General features: G+C 41.3%; 1 protein-coding gene across 3 annotated transcripts; it reads left to right on the top strand.

The window, feature by feature from the left end:
* The first annotated feature begins 922 nt into the window (after positions 1-922).
* LOC136644416 (beta-1,4-galactosyltransferase 3-like) lies at positions 923-19,646 on the top strand. Of its 3 annotated transcripts, XM_066620280.1 has the most exons (8): positions 923-996; positions 5,739-5,771; positions 6,294-6,394; positions 11,600-11,835; positions 13,233-13,423; positions 15,191-15,313; positions 16,817-16,921; positions 18,969-19,646. In XM_066620280.1, exons 2-8 carry the CDS (start codon positions 5,755-5,757, stop codon positions 19,135-19,137), a joined length of 942 nt encoding a protein of 313 aa, XP_066476377.1. In that variant the 5' UTR covers positions 923-996; positions 5,739-5,754; the 3' UTR covers positions 19,138-19,646. The 3 variants fall into 3 exon arrangements, with proteins under 3 accessions (XP_066476377.1, XP_066476376.1, XP_066476378.1); XM_066620279.1 differs by lacking the exon at positions 6,294-6,394 and having other exon boundaries at positions 931-996; positions 5,739-6,232; XM_066620281.1 differs by lacking the exon at positions 6,294-6,394 and having other exon boundaries at positions 942-996.
* Positions 19,647-21,186: the final 1,540 nt, after the last annotated feature.

Here is a 21,186-nt window from a genome sequence, read left to right as displayed (position 1 = left end):
TGACATAATCAAGCAGGAAAATTTTTAACACCCCCCATAATCAAATCAAATGAATTAAGTAAAATTAAAGTTTACAATAAGAATAAGTTTTAAAATTTATTTAAACCAAAAAAGAACACTTCCAACCCTCCTAAGCAGTTGCTGACCTGTTTTAAAAAAAATTCCCCAAACATTCCAAAGGGTGCAATCCTATCCACACTTACTCGGGGGGTAAACCCCTTTGACTATCATTGTTAAAAGCATATACATATGCTTTTAACATACGTATATGCTTTTTTAACATGTTAAAGTACAGTATACTTATACTTATATTTATACTTATATTTATATTTAAGTATATAAATTATATATATATAATATATAAATATATATTTATATTTATATAAATTAAGTATATAAATTTAAGTATATAAGTATATATAAATATAAGTATATAAATATACTTACATCTATATATGCTTATATTTATAAGTACAGTATATTTATATAATATATAAAAGTATAGATCTATAACATTTATCCAAATGCAGTTACATACCATCGAGTCTAATAACATTTATCCAAATGCTGTTACATACCATCAAGTCTAATATATTAAAAATAAAATGCACATTGAAATGAATGGGGACCCACCTGACATTTGCTCGTGACCCACCTAGTGGGTCCTGACCCACAGTCTGAGAAACCTTGTCCTACTGAAACAATGGAGCTGAGTAAACATGTGCACGATTGAGCTGTGAATGTGAATGGTTATGTGTTTGTTTTAAACACATTTCTTTCATATATTTATATATACAAGTCTACACAAGGCACCTGAGCTTTCAGTAGGAAGCCATGCCTGTTTTACTACGAGTCCCAGCATGCAACGCGAAACACTATCAGGGTCGCGTTGCATCCTGGGACCTGCAGTCCTTGCCACTTCTCCTCTGAGGCAAAGGTCCTCGCGAGGTCGGCGTTCGCGGAAGTGTTCCAGTTGCGCTCCTCTGAGGCAGGCAGGTGAGCAGTGGGGACTGTGCCCTCTCTTCTGGGCCTGTCCGGTTCCTGAGAAGCGGAGGGGCGCTGCTGGGCCTCGAGCGGGTGGGAAGAGGCGTTGGCGGTTGCTATGAGGTCTTCGCTTCATGAGAGTTAAGGGCCAAGGACGGTTTACCTGCGGGGGCGTGGCATGCCTCCTAGGGGGCGTGGTCTGGCGCCGGAGGCCCCGCCCCCTCTGGAGCATCACCTGAAGATTGGGTCCAGAAGAGAGAAACCCATTGAGTGCTTGGTGGTGGTGGGGTCACTGTTGGGGAGGGGAGGTGGAAATAGGGTTACACTCAGGTAACCCCCATCTTCCTGTAGCCTCGTTTAACTATGTGATGCTGCTGTATTATTTCTGCTGTGTGTTCTATACAGACAACAAAATGGGAGAGTTAGGAAGAAAATGTTTCTTTACCCAGCATGGGATTAATCTGTGGAACTCCTTGCCACTGGATGTGGTGATGGCACCTCACCTGGATGCCTTTAACAGGGGATTGGACAAATTTCTGGAGGAAGAGTCCATCTCATGTTACAAGCCATGATATGTATGTGCAACCTCCTGATTTTAGAAGTAGGCTACTTCAGAATGCCAGGTGCGAGGGAGGGCACTCTTGCTGTCCTGAGTGCTGTCTGATGCAGGGGATGGATAGAGTGCCTAGAGGAATGTTCTTTCCCTCTCACACAACACCAGAACCAGGGGACATCTTCATTTGAGTGTTGGGAGAGTTAGGACAGGGAAAAGAAAATATTTCTTTACCCAGTGTGTGATTAGGCTGTAAAATGCCTTGCCGCAAGATGTGGTGTTGACATCTGGCCTGGATGCCTTTAAAAAGGAATCAGACAGATTTCTGGAGGAAAAGTCCATCACAGGTTGCGAGCCATGATGGGTCTGTGCAACCTCCTGGTTTTAGAAGTAGGCTACCTCAGAATGCCAGATGCAGAGGAGGGCACCAGGATGCAGGTCTCTTGTTGTCTTGTGAGCTCCCAGAGGCATCTGGTGGGCCACAGGAAGCTGGACTAGATGGGCCTTTGACCTGATCCAGCAGGGCTCTTCTTATGTTCTTATATCTTTTATTCTTTTTCTGAGCTGTTGGCTGCTTCTGTTTTTAAATTGGAAAGACCAGGAAAAAAGTTTTAAAGTAAATAAAAAACATGAAATAACCCCCATATTCCTCTCCACTTTATCATTGCTTCCACTTCCTGCCTTTCACTTGTTTTCCCTTGTGCCAGTTTCAGTTTATAAGCCCTTTGGATGGGCTTCTGCCATCTCATTACTGTACTAAATAAGCAGTTGGTGTGGCATAAATAATATAAAATGATTTATTATAAGGACAGCTTCATTGGAAGCAGAGATATGAAGCCAGTCTCTTTCCCCACCACCATTCTCTTGAATTCTGTGCCCACATTTTCCAGAATATGGGCACTTATTGGGGCAGGGCTTCCGGTGCCTTTTCAATGCTACTCATGCCTCAGGCTTTGTAGCTTTTCCTTTATGCTTTACATCTTGCCCTTTCTCCAAGGAATTTAGGGTAAGCATATGTAGTTATTCTCTTCCCGCTAACCCCCCTCCTAGCTGCTTTTATCCTCACAACAAGCCTGAGTGTTTTGCTGGGCTGAGTGATTAGCCCAAACTCATCTTATGAGTTTTGTGTGGACTTGAGTCTGGGTCTCCCTTGTCTTAGCCTAACAATCTAACCATTGCCAGTGTATCATACTGGCTCATCCTAAATATACAGAGTAAAAAAAATGAGATGCTGAAGCTCTCAACCTACTCTTTAATCTCACTAGGCTTGCATGTGTAGAGCTTGTTCCAGTTTACAAGAGACACTCTGGATATGTTTGGAGAAGTTCTCCCTCTGCTCTGTCACTTTCAATTTTTTTTTTTATATTCCAGGATCTATTCCTAATATAAAAAAATACTATTATGCGGAGTCCTGGGGAGTCCTGATCATGTGTCATAGTCGCTTGTAATCCTGAGTATCTTCCTTCTGCTTCTAGGGTATTGCTGGAGTTTGGAGAAGGATGATGCAGAAATTCTGGGATATGACCATGAAACATCCATTTGTGCCACATAATAAAGGCACTTTAGTCTCTGTGGCCTAGGAAATGTGGGGAGATGAGAGAGCCTCTACTTTACATCAGATCAAACTATACTTCCTTTTCCACTCTGGCAGAAAGGATAACTGTTTCAGGTGCATGGAGAGCCAGAGAGCACCAAACAAGATTTATTTCCTTCTGGTGGTATTCAAATAGTTCAAAACACTGACTGTCACTTCCTTACCCTTACTTACCCTCATAATTCATGCTATTTCAAGAGAGGCCATTACAGGATAGTACAATATGAAAAGAACTGGCAATATGTACACACAAACACATATATAAAATCAATCATCATCCATGTACATGGCGTTTTACAACAGCTGAGAAACCCCCAAGCAGTGTTCCCACTAACTTTTTTTCTCTGCTGCTCAGAGCCCTACAGTGGCTGAACAGGTGTAGCTATTGCCATCTGGAGCATGCAACAATGACATCATCATCATGCTCTGGAGCACCAACAGGCAAAGCAAGTGGGAGGACTCATATGCCAACACCAATGCGGTTCAGCTTGTCCAAGCCCAAGTTCAGTGACTGCCATGGAGTTGCGGTTGAGCCAAAGATACTGTGCGGCTACCATTGCAACTGTGCCTGCCCTCTCATGGTGTGCAGCAACCTTGTTCAGCTGCACAGGGCTTCCATTGCAGCTGTTTAGCCATGCTGCCACACAGCTTTTAGAGAAAGCTGCCTCTAGGTAGCTCACAATTTAAAATAGGCACAAGAGAGACAACAGGCGAAGAGACTGGGAGTGGGAAGCAGGATAAACAGAGGAAAAATAAGCAGTTATTTCATATTCCTGTAATTTGGCTTAGTTGTAGTAGGGTACGGGGACTAGGGGGTTGTATGACAAAGTCATACAATTTTTATATTGATTTAGAGCAGGGGTGCCCAAACCCTGGCCCAGGGGCCACTTGCAGCCCTCAGGGACTCCCGGCCCAGTCTCCAATGAGCCTGGCCCTCCAGAGACTTGCTGGAGCCCATGCTGGCCCGTGCAACTACTCTGAGCATGAGGGTGATTGTTCAACCTCTTGTGTGAGCTGTGGGACAAGGGCTCCCTCCACTGCTTGCTGTTTCACTTCTGTGAGACATCAGTGGCAGTGAAGGAAAGGCTGACCTTGCTTTATGCAAGGCCTTTTATAGGCCTTAAGCTATTGCAAATCCTTCATTCATTCATATAAGTTCCATCTCTAATATATTCATTTATGTAAATTTATTCAAATTTGAAATGTAAATTAATTTTTTTTTCTGGCCCCCAACAGAGTGTCAGAGAGATGATGTGGCCCTCCTGCCAAAATGTTTGGACACCCCTGATTTAGAGCACAGAACCACATTTTATTGGCTTAATTACCTTTGAGCATATCTAGGCTATCTTGAAATATTAAAATCACAGCATTTTGAAAGTAATGTTTTTCTCACGGTGGGGAAGAGGGTATGAAAGGTTGTAAAGTCCAACCTCAATACTGGAAAATATACACTTAAAAGGGTTTACACTTATATAAGTTAAATGTGTATGTGAACAGACATTGACAATCCTCACGCCTGTTACGAGAAGCAGCTTATATAAATGAAGCATTTAGCCCATATAGTCAAGTATGGTCTGAAGTGCCAGGTTATTGTTGACTCAGGTGGGCAATGGATCTCCACCACCTAGGTATTAGTTTTTCCTAGCCATGTTACTTAAATTGCATATGCCAGTACTTGTACCTAGGACTCTATACTGAAAGCTTGCCTGACTTGGACTCAGAAACACGTAGAAACTTCTATTCATACAGAAGAGATCATTAAGAGCCCTGAATTATTCTTTAGTTCAGATTAAGATCTGAGCTGGTGATGACAACAGCACTGCAATCACAGTGAGGAAGAAGGAGGGACAGTTGGCTGTTCCTCCCTTCTCTGGCTAGCAAGCAATGAAGGTCTCAGTAGCCCTTGGGAAATCTAGTTTTCCCAAGGGCAGTTACAGTGATTAGAACTACAGTTCCCAAGGGCCTTTGGACCTTACCTTGCTTACCAGGGCTAAGTGTTGAATGGAAAGCGACAGACAGCCCGCCTTTCAAGGGCTCCTCTTTTGTCACTACCAGGGTGCTGCCCCCACTGTTTTAAAATAATATACTGTAAAAGTTTTGTTATCCAGCATTTTCTTAAGTGGCAAACTTGGTTAACCAGCATCTCCTCAGGAGGCAGAGATGCCATTTAAACAAGTGGGTTTGCTAAACAAAGCATTAGGTAGGCAGGTCACCCACCTACCCGTCAGCTTTCGTGATCACGTACCTCCTTCCTTTACAAAGGCCATCTAGGAATGGAGATGTTTCCTGTCCTTTCACACAAGAGCCTTGTAAGGAAGGAAGTGGAATGCCTCTATTCATAGAGAGCACTCATGAAGAAGGAGAGAGGATGGAGAGGCCATGCAAAGGGAAGAGCCCTGTGAGGTAAAGAGGTAACAGAGGGAGCCCTGGAAATGCTGAAAGTTTTATTAACCAGCACATTTGGGTAACCAGCAACCCTCTTCCCCATAAGTGTTGGATAACAAAACTTCCATTGTACCTGGTTGTAATTTATATGCTATTGTGCCTGATTAGACAAATCAGATTTTGTGAATTTATTTTAATTGCCTTTTTTCATTTGTATTGCAGATTGAATAATGCAAGAATGGATAATGACAGAAGGTGGTTAAAATCTGAAACATTTGATGGAGAATTACATGAGGGTTGCATAATATAAAGACACATGGGGCTTCCCAAAAATGCTAGTTCACTTATTAAGCTGCCCAACAAGAACATTTACTGTTATGGTTTCTTTACTGTGCCCAAGAAATTAAAACGTTGGCATATCCTGAAGAATAAAAATATTAGGAAAGCCATTTACAATACCTGGTCTTGGGGATCAAAAATGTCCCTCTCTCGAGCTGAAAATCCTTGCTTTTTACTTTTCTTATTTGTCTTTCAAGCATTATTCATCTTGATACTGTATCGAGGTGGCGCTTGGGGGGTGTTTCGGGGTTTTTTAGAGGTACCTCTGCCACTTGACTACTCAAAAACAGAGGATGTATATACAAATCTGAGCTTGTTTACTCATGCTCCTGACAAGGATACTATGCCATACTGCATGCCACGGTCACCAATATTTGGTAGGTATAAAATGGAAAAGATAGGCCATAAGTATCTTTGTTTTTCTGTCTTTCTTCTTAGCAAGTCATATGGGAGGTTTATCATAACATATAAATGGAAGGTTGGTGTCATTCTAAGACAGATTTGTCAACAGACCTGTCTGAGCCTCCTTCTTAGTGAAGGTAATTTCATATCAGATTTTTTAAAACTGATGAAACTTAACAAGCTGATGAAAACAACAGGTGGCTGGGTGTGGGTATAAATAACTGTTCCATGTTGGAATTGCAAAATATCCTTCAATTCATTAAACAATGTGTGTGCTTCTCTCTTCATAGTCTGAAGGCAACATTACTGCTGTAACTTAGGTGACTAAGGTTTTGCCCTTGACTGGCTGATGGTGGTTCCTGTTAGCTGTTTCAGTGGTTCTCAGACTGCAGGTCTGTGGCACACCAGTGGGTCATGACTCAATTTTTAGTGGTTCACAAAACTGACAAGGCAGATTAGGCTATGTATATCAAAGGTTAACCTGCTACTTGGGGGAGCACTGCTGCCCAATCACCATTACAGCCACAGAGGCTTGAGCAGCTGGTAAAGTGCAACTTCTTTTTAGGTTGACCCCAGTGCTAAAAAGTTTGGGAGCAACTGAGCTATTTCATAGATAAATGTTCTGTTGTGCACCTGGAGAATCAATATTGAGAAGACATTGGTCTGAGGTTGGCTGAACAGTCAGTGGACAAGAAGATTGTTCTAGGGCTCCTTAGCAAGCTTTGTTCAGGACAGTGGGCTGTCCTTATCTGCGGGCTTGGCATCTGTGAATGTCAGTGTCTGCAGATGCCAGAGCCTTAGAGGACCTCCCAGACACGTCCTGAAAGCATTTCCCGTTTGCACCTGAGAGTTCCAGTGATGTCCAGAGACACTTCCAGTTTGCTCCACAGACTTCTGGTCATGTCCAGAAGGCACTTCGAGTTTGGGCCAGAGACTTCTGGTTGTACCGGGAAGCCATCTGAGGTGCATCTCTAGATCTGCAGCATCTCTGTGTCAGGCAAAGGAAAAATCCTGTCTGAAACCTTGGAGAGCCACTGCCAGTCAGTGTTGACAGTACTGAGTTAGATAGACCAAAGAGTTTGAATCAGTAGAAGGCAGCTCCCTCTGTTCCTGTGAATCACAAAGCAGGGAAGGGTATAGCCTGCAGACAGCTTGGGGAAAAACTCCCTAAAATTGGTAGTTTGCATTATGATAGATTGGAAAGAGGAAGAAGAGAGGGAATTGTGATGCTTATGTATCATTGAACAGTATTTGGTCAGGGTTCCTGAAGTAAGCACAACCACATTGTGTATAGTAGTCACAATACCTGTTAAAAGTATAATCTAGGCAAAGTAGTTTGCTTGCTGTATCTACACCTGATGGGAAGCCAGTATCTTTATACAGTAATGAAATTAGCAGATTTGGAAAGGTGACATTGTCAGTCTCTGAGTCCTTGTCCAGAAAAAGTAACAGATGTCAGTCCAACCAGTTAAGTCAGGCAATGGAAGAGATGACTGTTTTTGTATGTAAATGTTCAGGATCCTCATAAATAGTGGGAAGAAATAACTTCATTTCCATATTCTTGACAGTTAAGATCTGCCTTATGCTGTCTGCTGCTTTTTTAGAAGATGACTATATATATGATTTATACTAATGATTCAGTCTGCTTAATTAATGCTGGTGTCTTCAGTACTCAACTTGGCCATACAGTACCTTGTATCAAGGGCTGTTAGAATAGTGCTGAATGTCATGGAAAGCTGAATCAATCTTACTACTTATGCCCATGTAAAGCTCCTTCATATCTTATCATCAGCAAATATGGTGAAAAATATCTGTGTATTTTAAATGTTTGGAAACTGTCAACAATGTTGACTTACATTGCCGTCTATAACTTTTTTTCTCTTTATTAATTCCAGCCTTTCTTGAACCTTCGCCTCTTTAAGCATTCCTGTTTTACAGTTTATCATGTTCGGACTATTAAATCTTCCAGTTTAAGAAAAGCTATTTTGGAAGAATATTAAGTTCCAAGCTTTGCACAATTAAATAGTCAAACACTTGATATTTCAAGCCTAAATTAAATCTGACCTGCATTAAAAGAGAGCAGTGTTTCCATTCTGAGTGCTGAAAGTATTTCAATACACGCAAGCCATATCTTTGTTGACTTTGTTCTAATCTAGGCGATATTTGACTGGGCAAATATTAGCAAATTATTATCAACTGTATGAATTGGTCAGTACATTGGCTATAATTTGACTCTGGGTAAATATTCCATGACGAGCCCCACTCTGTTCAGTCTATAAATAATTAATTAAAAGACCTAAATCCTCCTTGACTGACTCATGAATTACTCTCCATCTTAATACTTGTGTCTTTGCTATCTCTGAAGCTAAGAATTTTGATAACATTGGCTGAGCTGTGAGTTATTGTAAGAGGAATCCCGTCACCAAATTCTGCAGCTTTTCTGGGCTTATTCAGAATTAGACTTAGAACACTGAAGACAAAATTCATCCTGGTGTAATGATATCATAACAGTGAGTGTTAGGGTTAATATATGCCCCCCCCCCACATGAGAGAGAGGTGCATATTTTAACCCTAACACTCACAATGACATATCATTATACCAGGATGAATTTTGTCTTGAGTGTTCTAAATTTATATACTTGTAATTTGTCATTGTGAAAGTCTGCCCAAGCTAGTTCCTGAGTGTGACCAGCTGCTTTGGTGAAGCGGGAGGTTTTTTCCTCTCCTATTAGGGAACATGGTGTTTTATTGTTGCTTCTAGATAAGGATGCCAACCAGGGAGGGGGCCAGGGCACTCATGCTGTCAGATTTCAGTGTCTGTGACTTCTAGATGTGTAGTTGCATATAGACAAAGAAAGAACAAAGAGAATAAATTATGGAAATGAAAGAACAGATTTGCATAATTTATACCAGTCAAATAATTCCACTTTCCTTGGTGCAGAACTTTCTTTTTAATTCACAGATTCCTGATTATAATGTGAAGAAGTGTCCTCTGTGGTAATACATACAGCTAATTCTCTCTGCAACTTCTAGTCTCTGAAGAAGGATGAATAGAAGTAACATAGGGAGGTGGTCATCATTTTGCGAACTGGAGTACACACATCATGTTGGTTCCTGTGTATCACCCAACCATGGCATGGTGCAACAAGCATCAACCATGCGCTTATGCACTCATGGTTTTTAATGTAGGTTTTCAGGCCAAGTGCAAACCACTGTTTGCAAACAGTGGTGTCCCACAGCCTAGGAATATGTGAAGAGGGGAGGGAGCAAGAACAGTTTTCATTCTGGTAGCACCACATCATGGTTTGTTGTTGTATTGTAAGGCTGTAGCTCATATTGTTAAATAATCCTAGATTGGCCACCAAGTTTAGAAGCCCTGAATACTGTGTTGCACAAACCTATGGAAGTTGTATAAAGTTTGTTATTTTAAAAACGAGGCCCAAATTTATTTCCTCATCCATGTATAGATCCAGAAAAACCATTTCCACCTTCTGCTTTAACTTCCAAATTATCTCTGATAGGGACAGTGCAATACTTCTCAGAAGAGGGGGGAAAAAACTCCCCTTTTGTGGGAATGGAAGAACATACGGTACATCTTATGTTACAGATCTGTTGAAGGATGTCAGTCTTTGTGTCTAAATCAGCAATTTTCAACCACTGTGCCACACCACATTGGTGTGCTGCAAATGGTCCACAGGTGTGGTAGTTTTGGGAGGTTCATTTATTAGTAGGGGCATTGGGGATGTGAGTCCCCTTCCTGCAGTGTGGAAGTTTTTTGACAAGCTTTGTCACTTGTCAAAAAACTGATGGTTTTCCTTGATAGTTTTAGCATCTAAGGGCCCAATCCTATTCAGTTTTCCAGTGCTGGTGTAGCTGTGCCAATGGGTCATGCACTGCATCTTGTGGTAGGGCAGCAGTCACAGAGGTCCCCTTAAGGTATGGGAACATTTGTTCCCTTACCTTGGAGCTGCATTGCTGCTGCACCAGTGCTGGAAAATTGGATAGGATTGGGCCCTTAGTGCACTGTGAGATGAAAAGAGTTGAAAATTGCTGGGCTAAATGTTGCACCTGTATGGCCTCTCTTTTGTGTGTGAAAGAGAGCCATACAGGAGACTTTTTCTGTTTCTTCCTTGTACTCACTTACCTTAGACTTGCTTGAGTGCAGAGCTGGTGTTTGCTTCATTCGGGCCAGGAGCACTGGTGGTGGTGGGCAGTACTGTCCTCTGCAGCACTGCATTGGCCCTGTGGCTCTAAATCAGCTTGTTTCTGCAACTTTCTTGCAGTGTCCTTGCTGTACATGTGCAGTGTCCTCTTCATCGACATGCTGGCATAGTAATTAGTGTGCCTATGGCATAAGCAGGATCGGTCTATCAGAATAGTAAATAGAGTTGGTCAATGCGTAGCTTTGTGCCAGCCTCTAGTATTGAGGTGTCCATTGATTGTGAGAATGGAACACTTAATTTAAAAATGTTAATTGAAGCAATATGACCCTACCAAGCCTGGGAAGCTGCATTGTATACTTAATAGCTCTTACTATTTAAAGCAAATGAAAGACTGATTACACAATTACATTTTTACTCCTCAAGTAGATACATGTAGAAAAACAGGTGCAAATTGAAAATCCACGTAGATCTTTTTAAGGAAACAATGGACTAACTTACGCTGACTTAAACGTCAGATTCCTCCCAGCAAAATACACGTGGATTTTGCTTTCTGAAATGATGCTCCTCACATGTATTCATCTATAAGTACTATCTCCTAGAACAGGGATCTCCAAACTCCAGCCCGGGGGCCAGATGCGGCCCGCAGCAAGTCTCTATCCGGCCCACTGCCAGCCTCTTGTCCCCTGAAAGCCTCTGGTCCACCCAACTGAACATGACCAGAGCTGTGCTCTGATTGCTTCTGAAGGGTATTCTGAGGGTTGGAGAGGCTGAGTGAATGAGCCCACTCACAGTCCAATCCTATGCATGTCTATTCAGAAGTAAGTTCCATTAGTGTCATTGGGGCTTACTCCCAGGAAAGTGTGGATAGGATTGGGCTGACATTCATTTATTCATTCATCTAAGTTCCATCTCTAATTAATTTATTTAAATTTTATATTTAAATTTTTTTCCAGCCCTCAGCACTGCGCCAGATATTTCATGCGGTCCTCTGGCCAAAAAGTTTGGAGACCCCTGTCCTAGAAGAAAAGTATTATGTCAAAACTTGCACCACGTGTTGCCATTCAGCTTTGCAGAAAGGTTTATTACAATAAAAGTCAACTGATTCTGAACTTGTACAATGTTGGTCAAGTTTTCATAGTGATATTCTCTCTTACCTATCCACCCTCATTTTCTACACAGTTGGACCTTTAACCATCACCTTTGATACACTGCCCAGTGAAAGAACTATCATCAGCAAAAATCCCTATGTCCAATTAGGGGGTCAGTACAGCCCTCCTCATTGTCTGGCCCGCTACAAAACAGCCATCATTGTACCACACAGGAATCGTGAGCGCCACCTACTTCATTTTCTTTACTACCTTCACCCCTTCCTTCAGCGTCAGCAGCTTCACTACTGCATATACTTGATTCATCAGGTAAGTCAAACTGCACCAAAGGCATGCAGGAAGTCTCTAACTGAGGGGTCATAGGGTATTTGAATAAAGTGTAGTGACACAAATATGTCTTGTAAATACCAAGTGGGGAATATGGGGAATATGCCTTCGAGGCACTATAAGGACTGTTGCTATAAATTTGTCTTTTACTGCGTGCTATGTATTTTATCCATGTATTTTATCTTGTTTTAATTGTTTTAACTGTTTTGTATTTTTAATCTTTATCTGCTGTTTTGTATTTTTAACCTGATTGTTAGCCGACTTGGGTGCCCTTCAGGGAGAAAAGCGGAATATAAATCAAATAAATAAATAAATAAATAAATATGCATGTATAACACTTTCTTCTACCTTAAACTCTTTTTAAAGAAACAAAGCAACTAATGCATCAATGCAAAAGCTACTTTATTTAGAGTCATTTGGAGTGAAAAGATGCAAAGTCAAGGATGATGCAGCTTTCCAAAGTGTGTGTGGTTCATCTTTGAATTAATCATGCCACTTTTACTTGCTTTTACATAAAAATAAATGTTTTAAATAGATGTATTTTTAGAAATCATGCTGCTTTTTTTGCCATGCAAAGAAAACATACACTGAGTACAGCCTAGTTCAGACCTATTTCTGTGAAATTACATGCTCCGTTGATGTGATAATATTTGTTTTTATTTAAAGAGAAGTTTCCAAAGTTCTGAAAAGATGGCCCTTTTCTGGTTATTTTTAAAATGTACTTTTCCAGTTGATTTCTGCATGCATGTGTCTAATTGAAATTTAAGTTGTATGTTACTGATACTGAACCAGACCTGATTGTTATACAGAACACTAAGAAGTGTCCAGATTCCCAATATAATGCAGTCTTCACTTGAGAGCTGTAAAATTTTTGATGCAGCTCCAATCTTCAAGATGCTGGGAATCTAGGCCCAATCCTGAATGATTAGATCTTTTTTGCCTCACTTCTCTATTTCCTCTGCCCCTTTCTCAAGCCCCATTCTCCACCACCTCATCTTTAGGTTCCGCCTCAAAACTTTACCTGCTCTACACTATATCATCAGCCTCCTTGCCCCTCAGCTAAAGAGCTCTTCTAGGTCTCAGTTAATCCATATGAAGTGTTAATCCTAGCCAAAAAGACACAATGTATGTATTTTATGAGGCAATGGGCACAATCCTAACCAAGTTTCCAGCACCGAGTTAAGGACAATGCAACTCCAAAGTAAGGGAATAAACATTGTCTGACCTTGAAGAGGGCTCTGTGACTGCCCTCTAACTGCAGGATACAGCACATGCCCCATTGGCACAGCTATGCCAGCACTGAAAAGTTGGTTAGGATTGCGCCCATATGTTGCTCTTTGGTGACTGAGCCAATGTGTTGCTGTCTGTTCTCTTTCCAGGCTGAAGGTGGTCCATTTAACCGAGCGAAGCTTCTTAACGTTGGAGTCCGAGAAGCCCTGAAGGACAATGATTGGGACTGCCTGCTTCTGCATAATGTGAACCTAATTCCAGAGAATGATTATAACCTCTACATCTGTGATGAGTACTACCCTAAACACATGTCCAGTGCCATTGACAAATTACAGTATAGGTATTATCATTTGCTTATTTTGACAATCCTAAAAAAAGTGTCAATATCTTCTTGAAATCAGCATTAGCCATAGACATAGACTACTAAAGGCTCTTTGCTGCTGTTTTCTATCTAAGTAGTTGCTATAAATTACAGAGAATGAATGTGATACGCCCCCCCCTTGAAATTGGTACCTAGAACTCTTGTCCTTTTCTCATTTGAAATCCTTCATCTAATGAGTAGAAATAGACATATTAGGTCCACAACGAGAAATGTTGGATTATGTTTAATTAGTTCAATTAAACTAATGTATTAAATAGTATTAATAAAATACAATATGTGCCAGTGTTGGGCAGTACTCCTCTGTCAAGGTCCCAGGACCTTCATTGGGTCCTAAGACACTTGGTACTCATTGGCCAAGAACAGGGGTTTCCAAACTTTTTGAGCAGAGGGCCACATCAAATATCTGGCACAGTGTAGAGGGCCAGAAAAAAATTTAAATATAAAATTTATATAAATAAATTAGAGATGGAACTTAGATGAGTGAATAAATGAATGAATGGGCTCATTCATTCAACTTCTCTGGCTCTTAGAACACCATCCAGGTGCAACCAGAGCACAGCTCCAATCATGGCTTTCAGGGGACAAGAGGCTGGCCGTGGGCCAGATAGAGACTCACCGCAGGCCGCATTAGCCCCTGGGCCAGGGTTTGCAGACTCCTGGTCAAGAATATAGGAAAGTGAGAGCAGGTGTACTTCTTACAGAGTATTAGGGCAGAATACTGTTTGCACCATTTTCCCTTTTATTGCTATACCATGTTATTTACTAAGTGAAATACCATATTAGTGTCGCAGAAAAAAGCTGTTACATGGATGTCTTCCATTTGGCAGTCTTGATTGAATTAGTGTGTTTGGTAGAAGGGGTTTTGCTATCTAACAAAATGTTATGTGTTTCAAGCATCCTAAAATCCTCCTAAAACAAAATAAGGTATTTGTTTATGTATGCATGTTTCAAGCAGCTACCAAAAAAGCCAGTTGCTTTTCTTCATGCTGTAATTAAGTACTTCTGTAAACATTAACTGCCCCGTTTTCTTCTGTTAGGAGATGCCAGTTCTGCTACCAATGGCAGAATGCTTCTAATTTGTTTGTATCATGTGTAGATGAACAATCTACATTTCACTAATTAGGACATTGAGTCCTGGATTCCTTTTACAGGTTGAAGTGGCATTGTTTAATTTGGTTATAAATGGGATTGATATAACTCATAGAAACTACAGACATTACTTTGCCTGCATGAATACAATACGGACAGTTTCACCCACTAAAATCTTTATCATATTTGCTTCAGTGCCTGGATAGTATTCAGTGAGAGTGTGCTAGCATAATTATCAGTTCAGACAGTGGAAAGCACTTGTGTGCTGACAGAATTGTGATTTTCAACCTGAACATGATTAGTAGGTTGTTCTGTTTTTGCCAGGGGACAAACCTATCCTTAGGTTTGCAAGGATGCAAGGGGAAGTTGAACACTGAAGCTTTGATGGTCTCCTTTTAAGCTTACTGATGTCCTGAGCTTACTTTTTCCACAAATAGTTCTCCACTGTGGGATATGACAATCCTTTATATTACAATATCACACTAAACATGATCTGATGCTCCATGTAGGTCTGAATTAAGAGGCCATGCACTAGGCTATTTTACAGCCACTTGTATGGTGAGTCTGTATATCCACTGCTTTCAGCAGAATGCAGGATGCTTAGTAAATTGGCCTAAGTTTTCTTCTCATCTGTAGTTTGCCATACTGGTCCTTTTTCGGTGGTGTATATGCTTTGAGCCCAGAGCATTATATGAAGATGAATGGGTTTCCAAACACCTATTGGGACCATGGTGGTGAAGATGACGACATTGCCGAAAGGTATAACTGTGAGATGGAACCATTGACAAATGCAAGGCTAAACACAAACATAGTAACTATTAAGTAAGGTCAATATTGTGCTTTTGAAAATAATAGCTGTCAGTCCAGTGCTGTGAATAGTTTGGGGAGAGGGCCCCTGCTCTTGTTGCCCTGCTCTTGTTGCCTAAGATGGCACTATGGATAGCATTCCAATTGGTGCTTCTAGGAACAGGGGAGCCCAATGGTTGGAAGCATTAGTCAGGATACTACCCTGTGTGTTTAACCCATTTCTGCCCAGCCTACAGGTGTACACATTTGATCCCTGTTGCATTTATGCAACATTGGGCAGAAATTGCTTAAGGGACTAGGTTTTTCCAGGCTAAGAAGACCTTGTCTTGAGGTTTGCATAAGTGGATTCAGGGGGAGACTATGAAAATACATTTTTTCCCCCTTGGCATTTAATTAAATATCAGCACATCACTAGTTAGAGAAAACATAAAGCAGACCTAATTCATGCTTAGTTTCTTCCGCCATTTATTACTGTAGCAAACACTTAAGAGAAATTGAACTGAATAAGAACTTCATATTTTGTTTCTATTCTTGAACACTGTTGACAGATTATAAAAATTTAAATGGAACATTTTGTTCAAACAATGGAACTCCTTTATGTTCCTGAGATGGAAAAATTGAATGGAATTCTTAAAGCAAACATGTGATTGGAATAATAATTTCTAGAAGATTAATGTTACAATATGCTTCTTTTGAAAAGCATATTGGCTTGGATCCTCTGGTACCCAAGTGCAAGTAGAAGCCATTTCTGATTGCAGCAGTGGCAAAGTAGGGGGGGAGGGGAGATTTTCCTGACTTCTGCAGATCCTTAACTCAAGTCCCTGTGTATAGTCTGAACACACATGATGTCTTTGCTGAAGCCAAGCAGGTCTGGGTCTGGTCAGTGCTTGGAAGGGTGACCAGTGGACAACTAGCATGTATACACCTTGTTGCTTGTGGAAGAAAAGTAGGAAATATAAATGTAATGAATAAATGAAATAAATGCATATGCTTGATAACCAGCTACAATCCTTAGAGAGAGGGTCTTGAAACACCACTCCTTTCTACTTAGTGGGCTGGATACAGCAAAGTTTCAATAGATGCCTTCTGTTGCAGACAGGTGTGGAAAGTTCACTTTGGGTGTGAGCCAGTCTTGAGCGGGGGGGGGAGGGACGGGGGGGGGGACAGGACAGGATTTTATCTTGTGCTCCCTTTTGCAGTAGCACACGAAAGAACTGGGCTGCTGTGGGCTGGCCTAATGTAATTACACCATACTCCTTGAACCTGCAGGACTCTGCAGTTATTTGACTTCAGTCAGCCATGGGAGGGAGCTATACATTGACTTAGAATTTGCTATTTGTAGTGTGTTCAGCTGCACTACAGTCTATCTTGGTTTGGTTGTTTTTGAATTGAGAAATACTCTGAAATGCCCTGTACTTATCTCAAACCTTTCCCACTATGTCTTCATTTCAAAAGGATTCGTTTAGCAGGAATGAAAATAGTTCGGACTCCACTCTATCTTGGACGTTACAAAAAGATGGATTATGGAGAACCTTCTGGCAGTGCTGAGAGCTTTCGAAGGTAAATACAGAGAAATTTTTTCTGTGGGTTACCAGTCTCTATTCACTTGCCTTTCCTGGTAGGTAGAGCTGATTGAAATGCATGCCAGCAGCAACACCAAATTCCAACCACATAATTGTCCCTGAACCAAAGTATGGTTTGGGGTGTTCCTGGATCCTTTACTGCTTCTGGAGTGGTAGTAGTGGCCCAGTAGTGGCCCACTGCATCCTTACCAGAATTGACCATGGTTATCCATGCTTACTGTGAGACTGGATTACTGTAATGCACTTTATATGGGACTGCTCTTGATGACCACCTGAAAACTTCAGTTGGTGCAGAATGCAGGTGTAAATGTGGTAACTGAGGCCAGACTGTTTGGCACTGTCAGGCCACTGTTTTACCAGCTTCACTGACTGCTGGTTCGTGTCTCGGTGCAGTCCAAGGTGCTGCTGGTTACCTTTAAAACTCTTTATGTTTTTGGGCCCACATACCTTGACCACTTTTCCTCATATGGAGAGTCCTGTCCTCTCAGGTAAGCTGGAGTGGCCTTCCTACAGGTGTGGCCATGATCAGATGTTTGTTTGGTAGCATTGTAGGGAAGGGCTTTCTCCATGATGGTGTTCCATATGTGGCACTCCCTCCCTTCTGATAATTGTTGTGGCTACTTTCCCTACCTGTGTTCCAACTATGTTTAAGCCGTTAAAACTACGTTTAAGCCGTTTCTGCCCCAACGTTGCATATACACAACAGGTTCAAATGTATACACCTATGGCTGGGCAGAGATGGGTTAAAAACACTTTTTTCTTTTCCTGTTTCTTAATTTGGGTTGACTCCCCTCTGTTACCTCTCTGTCTTGCCCATGGTTTCATTCTCTGTTCTTTTATAACTGGATGAAGAAAGGAGATATATAAATATTTTAAGTAAATAAATAGTAAAGGTTTCCAGCAAGTCCCACCACATAAGACAGTGGTTATCCAACTGAATGCCCGCAGGAGGGAGCAAAAAAAATTATTAGTAAACATCCTCAATTGTCATGCCTGAGGGGTTCTGAAATGTGACTTGCAATTTTGCTAGAATTGCTGAATATGAAGAACAACTTCATTTGCTGACCTGGAAGCTCTCCTCAGCAATCTCAACTTTTAAAAATAAACTCCTGTGATTTTTACACACCATTTGCCCACACTGCTTGTCTGTTCAGAGTTTTTGCCCGTCTTTGATTACCTCTGAAGGCAAGTGTGTTTGGAGGAGATGAGAGTCAGCCTGGTCAGCTGGTTTCCTAGATCGCTTCTGTACCATCTAGATTTTAAGATGAGGGGATTCTGGTCTATTGAGGCTTATCCTGGACAGGAGTTGGGATGAAGGGTACCCTAGCTTACCCTCGATCTAGGATCATATTTTCCTTTCTGGTGGCAGCATTATGTGCAGCCTGACAGCCTGGGGCAGTGGGGCAAAATAACTTTTACATCTAAAAATATTATTTTGCCCCACTGCCCCAGGCTGTGAGTTTGCACTGATCGACTGCACACTCCTGTCTGCCTCCCTCCTGCTGTGGTTTCTGCCTAATTCAGCATGTCTTTCCCCACCCTGCACTATTTATTTCAAAACAAGCAAGCCCTCAAAGGAATACTTACCTTGTTTAGGGTCATGGCTAGTTTGATTCTAAGACTCTTTGATGACAACTATCATTTTAAAGAGTCAAAGGCTCTCATGCAAATAGCGTCAGCCTGTCCCTTGATTGCCTAGAAGAGCCTCCTTGTGATTGTTGAGGTACCTGGTTGTTCCAGGAGAAATTCCCTGCCTCCTAGAATTGCTTCCCCAAGCAGGAGTTCATCAGCTATTCAGGTTTTGTAGTATCAGAAAACGCTTTTTCTAATGTTTTTATTTCTGTAAAACTCTTGAACCTGTTTTACTGCAGAGCAATAAGCAAATTAATAACCAATAAAGCAAACATTGTTGCTTTATGTTCATTTTTAAATAACTTTGCCTGTACCTGGCTCAGAGACTAGTAAAAGTGTCTTAGATGATACAAAACCAAAGACACGCTTTTGCTTTCCTTTTCCCCCCTCAGGCCTGCTCGGATAAATACTAGATACACATGGAAGGATGATGGAATGAATTCTCTGGATTTCAAAGTCTTAGCAAAGCAGAAATATCCTCTTTATACTAACATTACTGTGCATATTGGGGCAACATCAGTCCTGCCTCCAGAGGGCCAAAGAACAGAGAGCAAAGCTTGAGTTTGCAGTGATGTCTGGCTGTTTTGCAGTACTGACGCTATCGGAGTACAAAAGGATTGCATGGCACAGGCTTGAAGACGTATTTCTTTGTTGCTCACTTGTTTACAAGTAAAACAAAAAAAGTCACCAGGAATGAACACACACAAGTATTAGGTTTGTTGTAAAACGAAGCACTCAAGTGTTGTAAAGTGCAATGTCTACTGAACACTATACTCTTTTTTTCACTACTTGTACTGTTCTTCCTGGAGAGCAAACTTTTGATTATATAACCAGTTACACTGTGATGTGGGTACTTGAGGGTGCTTTATCCTCTTGGCAACTATCTGAATGTATTTTGAATATTTTAGACATACCTTGTTTTCAAGAAGCATTTTGTGATGGAAATCCACTTTTCCTGCCACCCTAGTGTCAGGGCATAAAGTTTGCAGTTAAGTGTTAAATATATCAAAGTGTTAATTTTATAAAGGTTATTTTTCAATGAATTTAAATAAACTCAGTTATGAGTGCCACTATCTGTTGCCTCTGAAGCAATAATTCTCATCTGTGGGAATATGAGCTGCACTAACTTGTTTCCTCTAGAGCTTAGCATTGTTTCAGAAAGTTCTGATGTGCAACTTGATAAGGCAAGGTCAAACTAGCAATACCAAAGGCAACCACAGTTATTTTTCACATATTCGTCCATCCCATATAAAGCAGCAGTGGGGAGCTGTATCCATTTTTTTACAAGGCATGTGTGGGGGGAAGAGAACGGAATCCCACCCCCTAGCATGAACTCCAGTGTTTCAGGCACTCTCTGAAGTGGTGATATGCCAGATATAAACATAGCTGCATTCTCCACAGTGGGGGGGGGGAGGGGGGAATCTCCCTAATTCAGCATTGAAGAAGCTTGTCAGTGAAGGGACGAACAAGAGAAACGGTGCTTCACACGACTAAAGATCTTTTTAAAAAGCTAGCCACCAACTAGATTACAAGTGCTCCACATGTTACGGCTACCACCCATAGCAGAGTGATGTAAAATACTGATGTGACCCACCATTCCTAAAGCTGTGGTAATCCTTAAAAAAAAAATACCCCCCTCCTTTTCTATAAACCAAAGGTTCTCACACATTCAGCACTGGGACCCACTTTTTTAGAATGAGAATCTGTCAGGACCCGCCGGAAGTGATGCGACATCATCAGGCAGGAAAATTTTTAACAATCCAAGACTGCAATCCTACCCATACTTACCCAGGAGTAAGTCCCATTTACTATCATTGTTAAAAGATTATACATAGTAGCTTGTTAAAAGTACAAGTGTGTACAGGTTCCTAAATCCAGTCACATAACATGGTAGCATCAAGTCTAATATATTAAAAAATAAAAATATATTAAAAATAAAATATTGAAATGAATGGGGACCCACAGTTTGAGAAGCACTGCTCTAGACTAAGAACTAAGGCACCTGGAAGTCTGGAATAGTCAGATTATGTGGAGCATCAAGGGAGCAGGAATCCTCTCCTGCTCCACCCCAATTTTCTTAATCAAATGAGAAATAACAAGTGGCTTATTTTGTTTTGCTTCTTTTAAGTTGCCTTGAAGGACAGAAGGGCCAGGGCTTAACATTTTTCAAATCAATGAATTACACCTGGCTTACACCATAATGAATATGGTGGCAAATTGGGGGTGGGGGAAAAGGGGATAACCTCTTTGGATCTGCTCTGAAATGAGCTAGGCAAAGGAGAAACATGCCTGACATGACAAAGATTGCTGAGGTAGTGTCTAGCCTGCAGCCTTCTCAAACAATGGGAGCTAGATTCTTCATGAAATCATGTTGAAATAAAGAAGTGATAGCTTCTTGTTGGCATCCTTCAGTCTCGGAAGACTATGGTGTCACGCTCTGAATGGTGGTTCTGGAACAGAGTGTCCTCTCCAGTACGCGAAGCCTGGGTAAAGTAGGTATGGAGGATAGGCTGTTACCCATGCAGCAAATCCCCCCTCTCCATGTCGCTGAAATGGTCCAATGGAAAGGCAGAGGCCAATACGGTTGGTTCCAGCGCCGTCGCAGGAGTT

The sequence above is a fragment of the Tiliqua scincoides genome, chromosome 3 (assembly GCF_035046505.1).
Source record: "Tiliqua scincoides isolate rTilSci1 chromosome 3, rTilSci1.hap2, whole genome shotgun sequence".
In the NCBI taxonomy this organism is placed as follows: domain Eukaryota; kingdom Metazoa; phylum Chordata; class Lepidosauria; order Squamata; family Scincidae; genus Tiliqua; species Tiliqua scincoides.
Note: the sequence above shows the minus strand (reverse complement) of the source record. Positions and strands in the feature narration are given on the sequence as shown.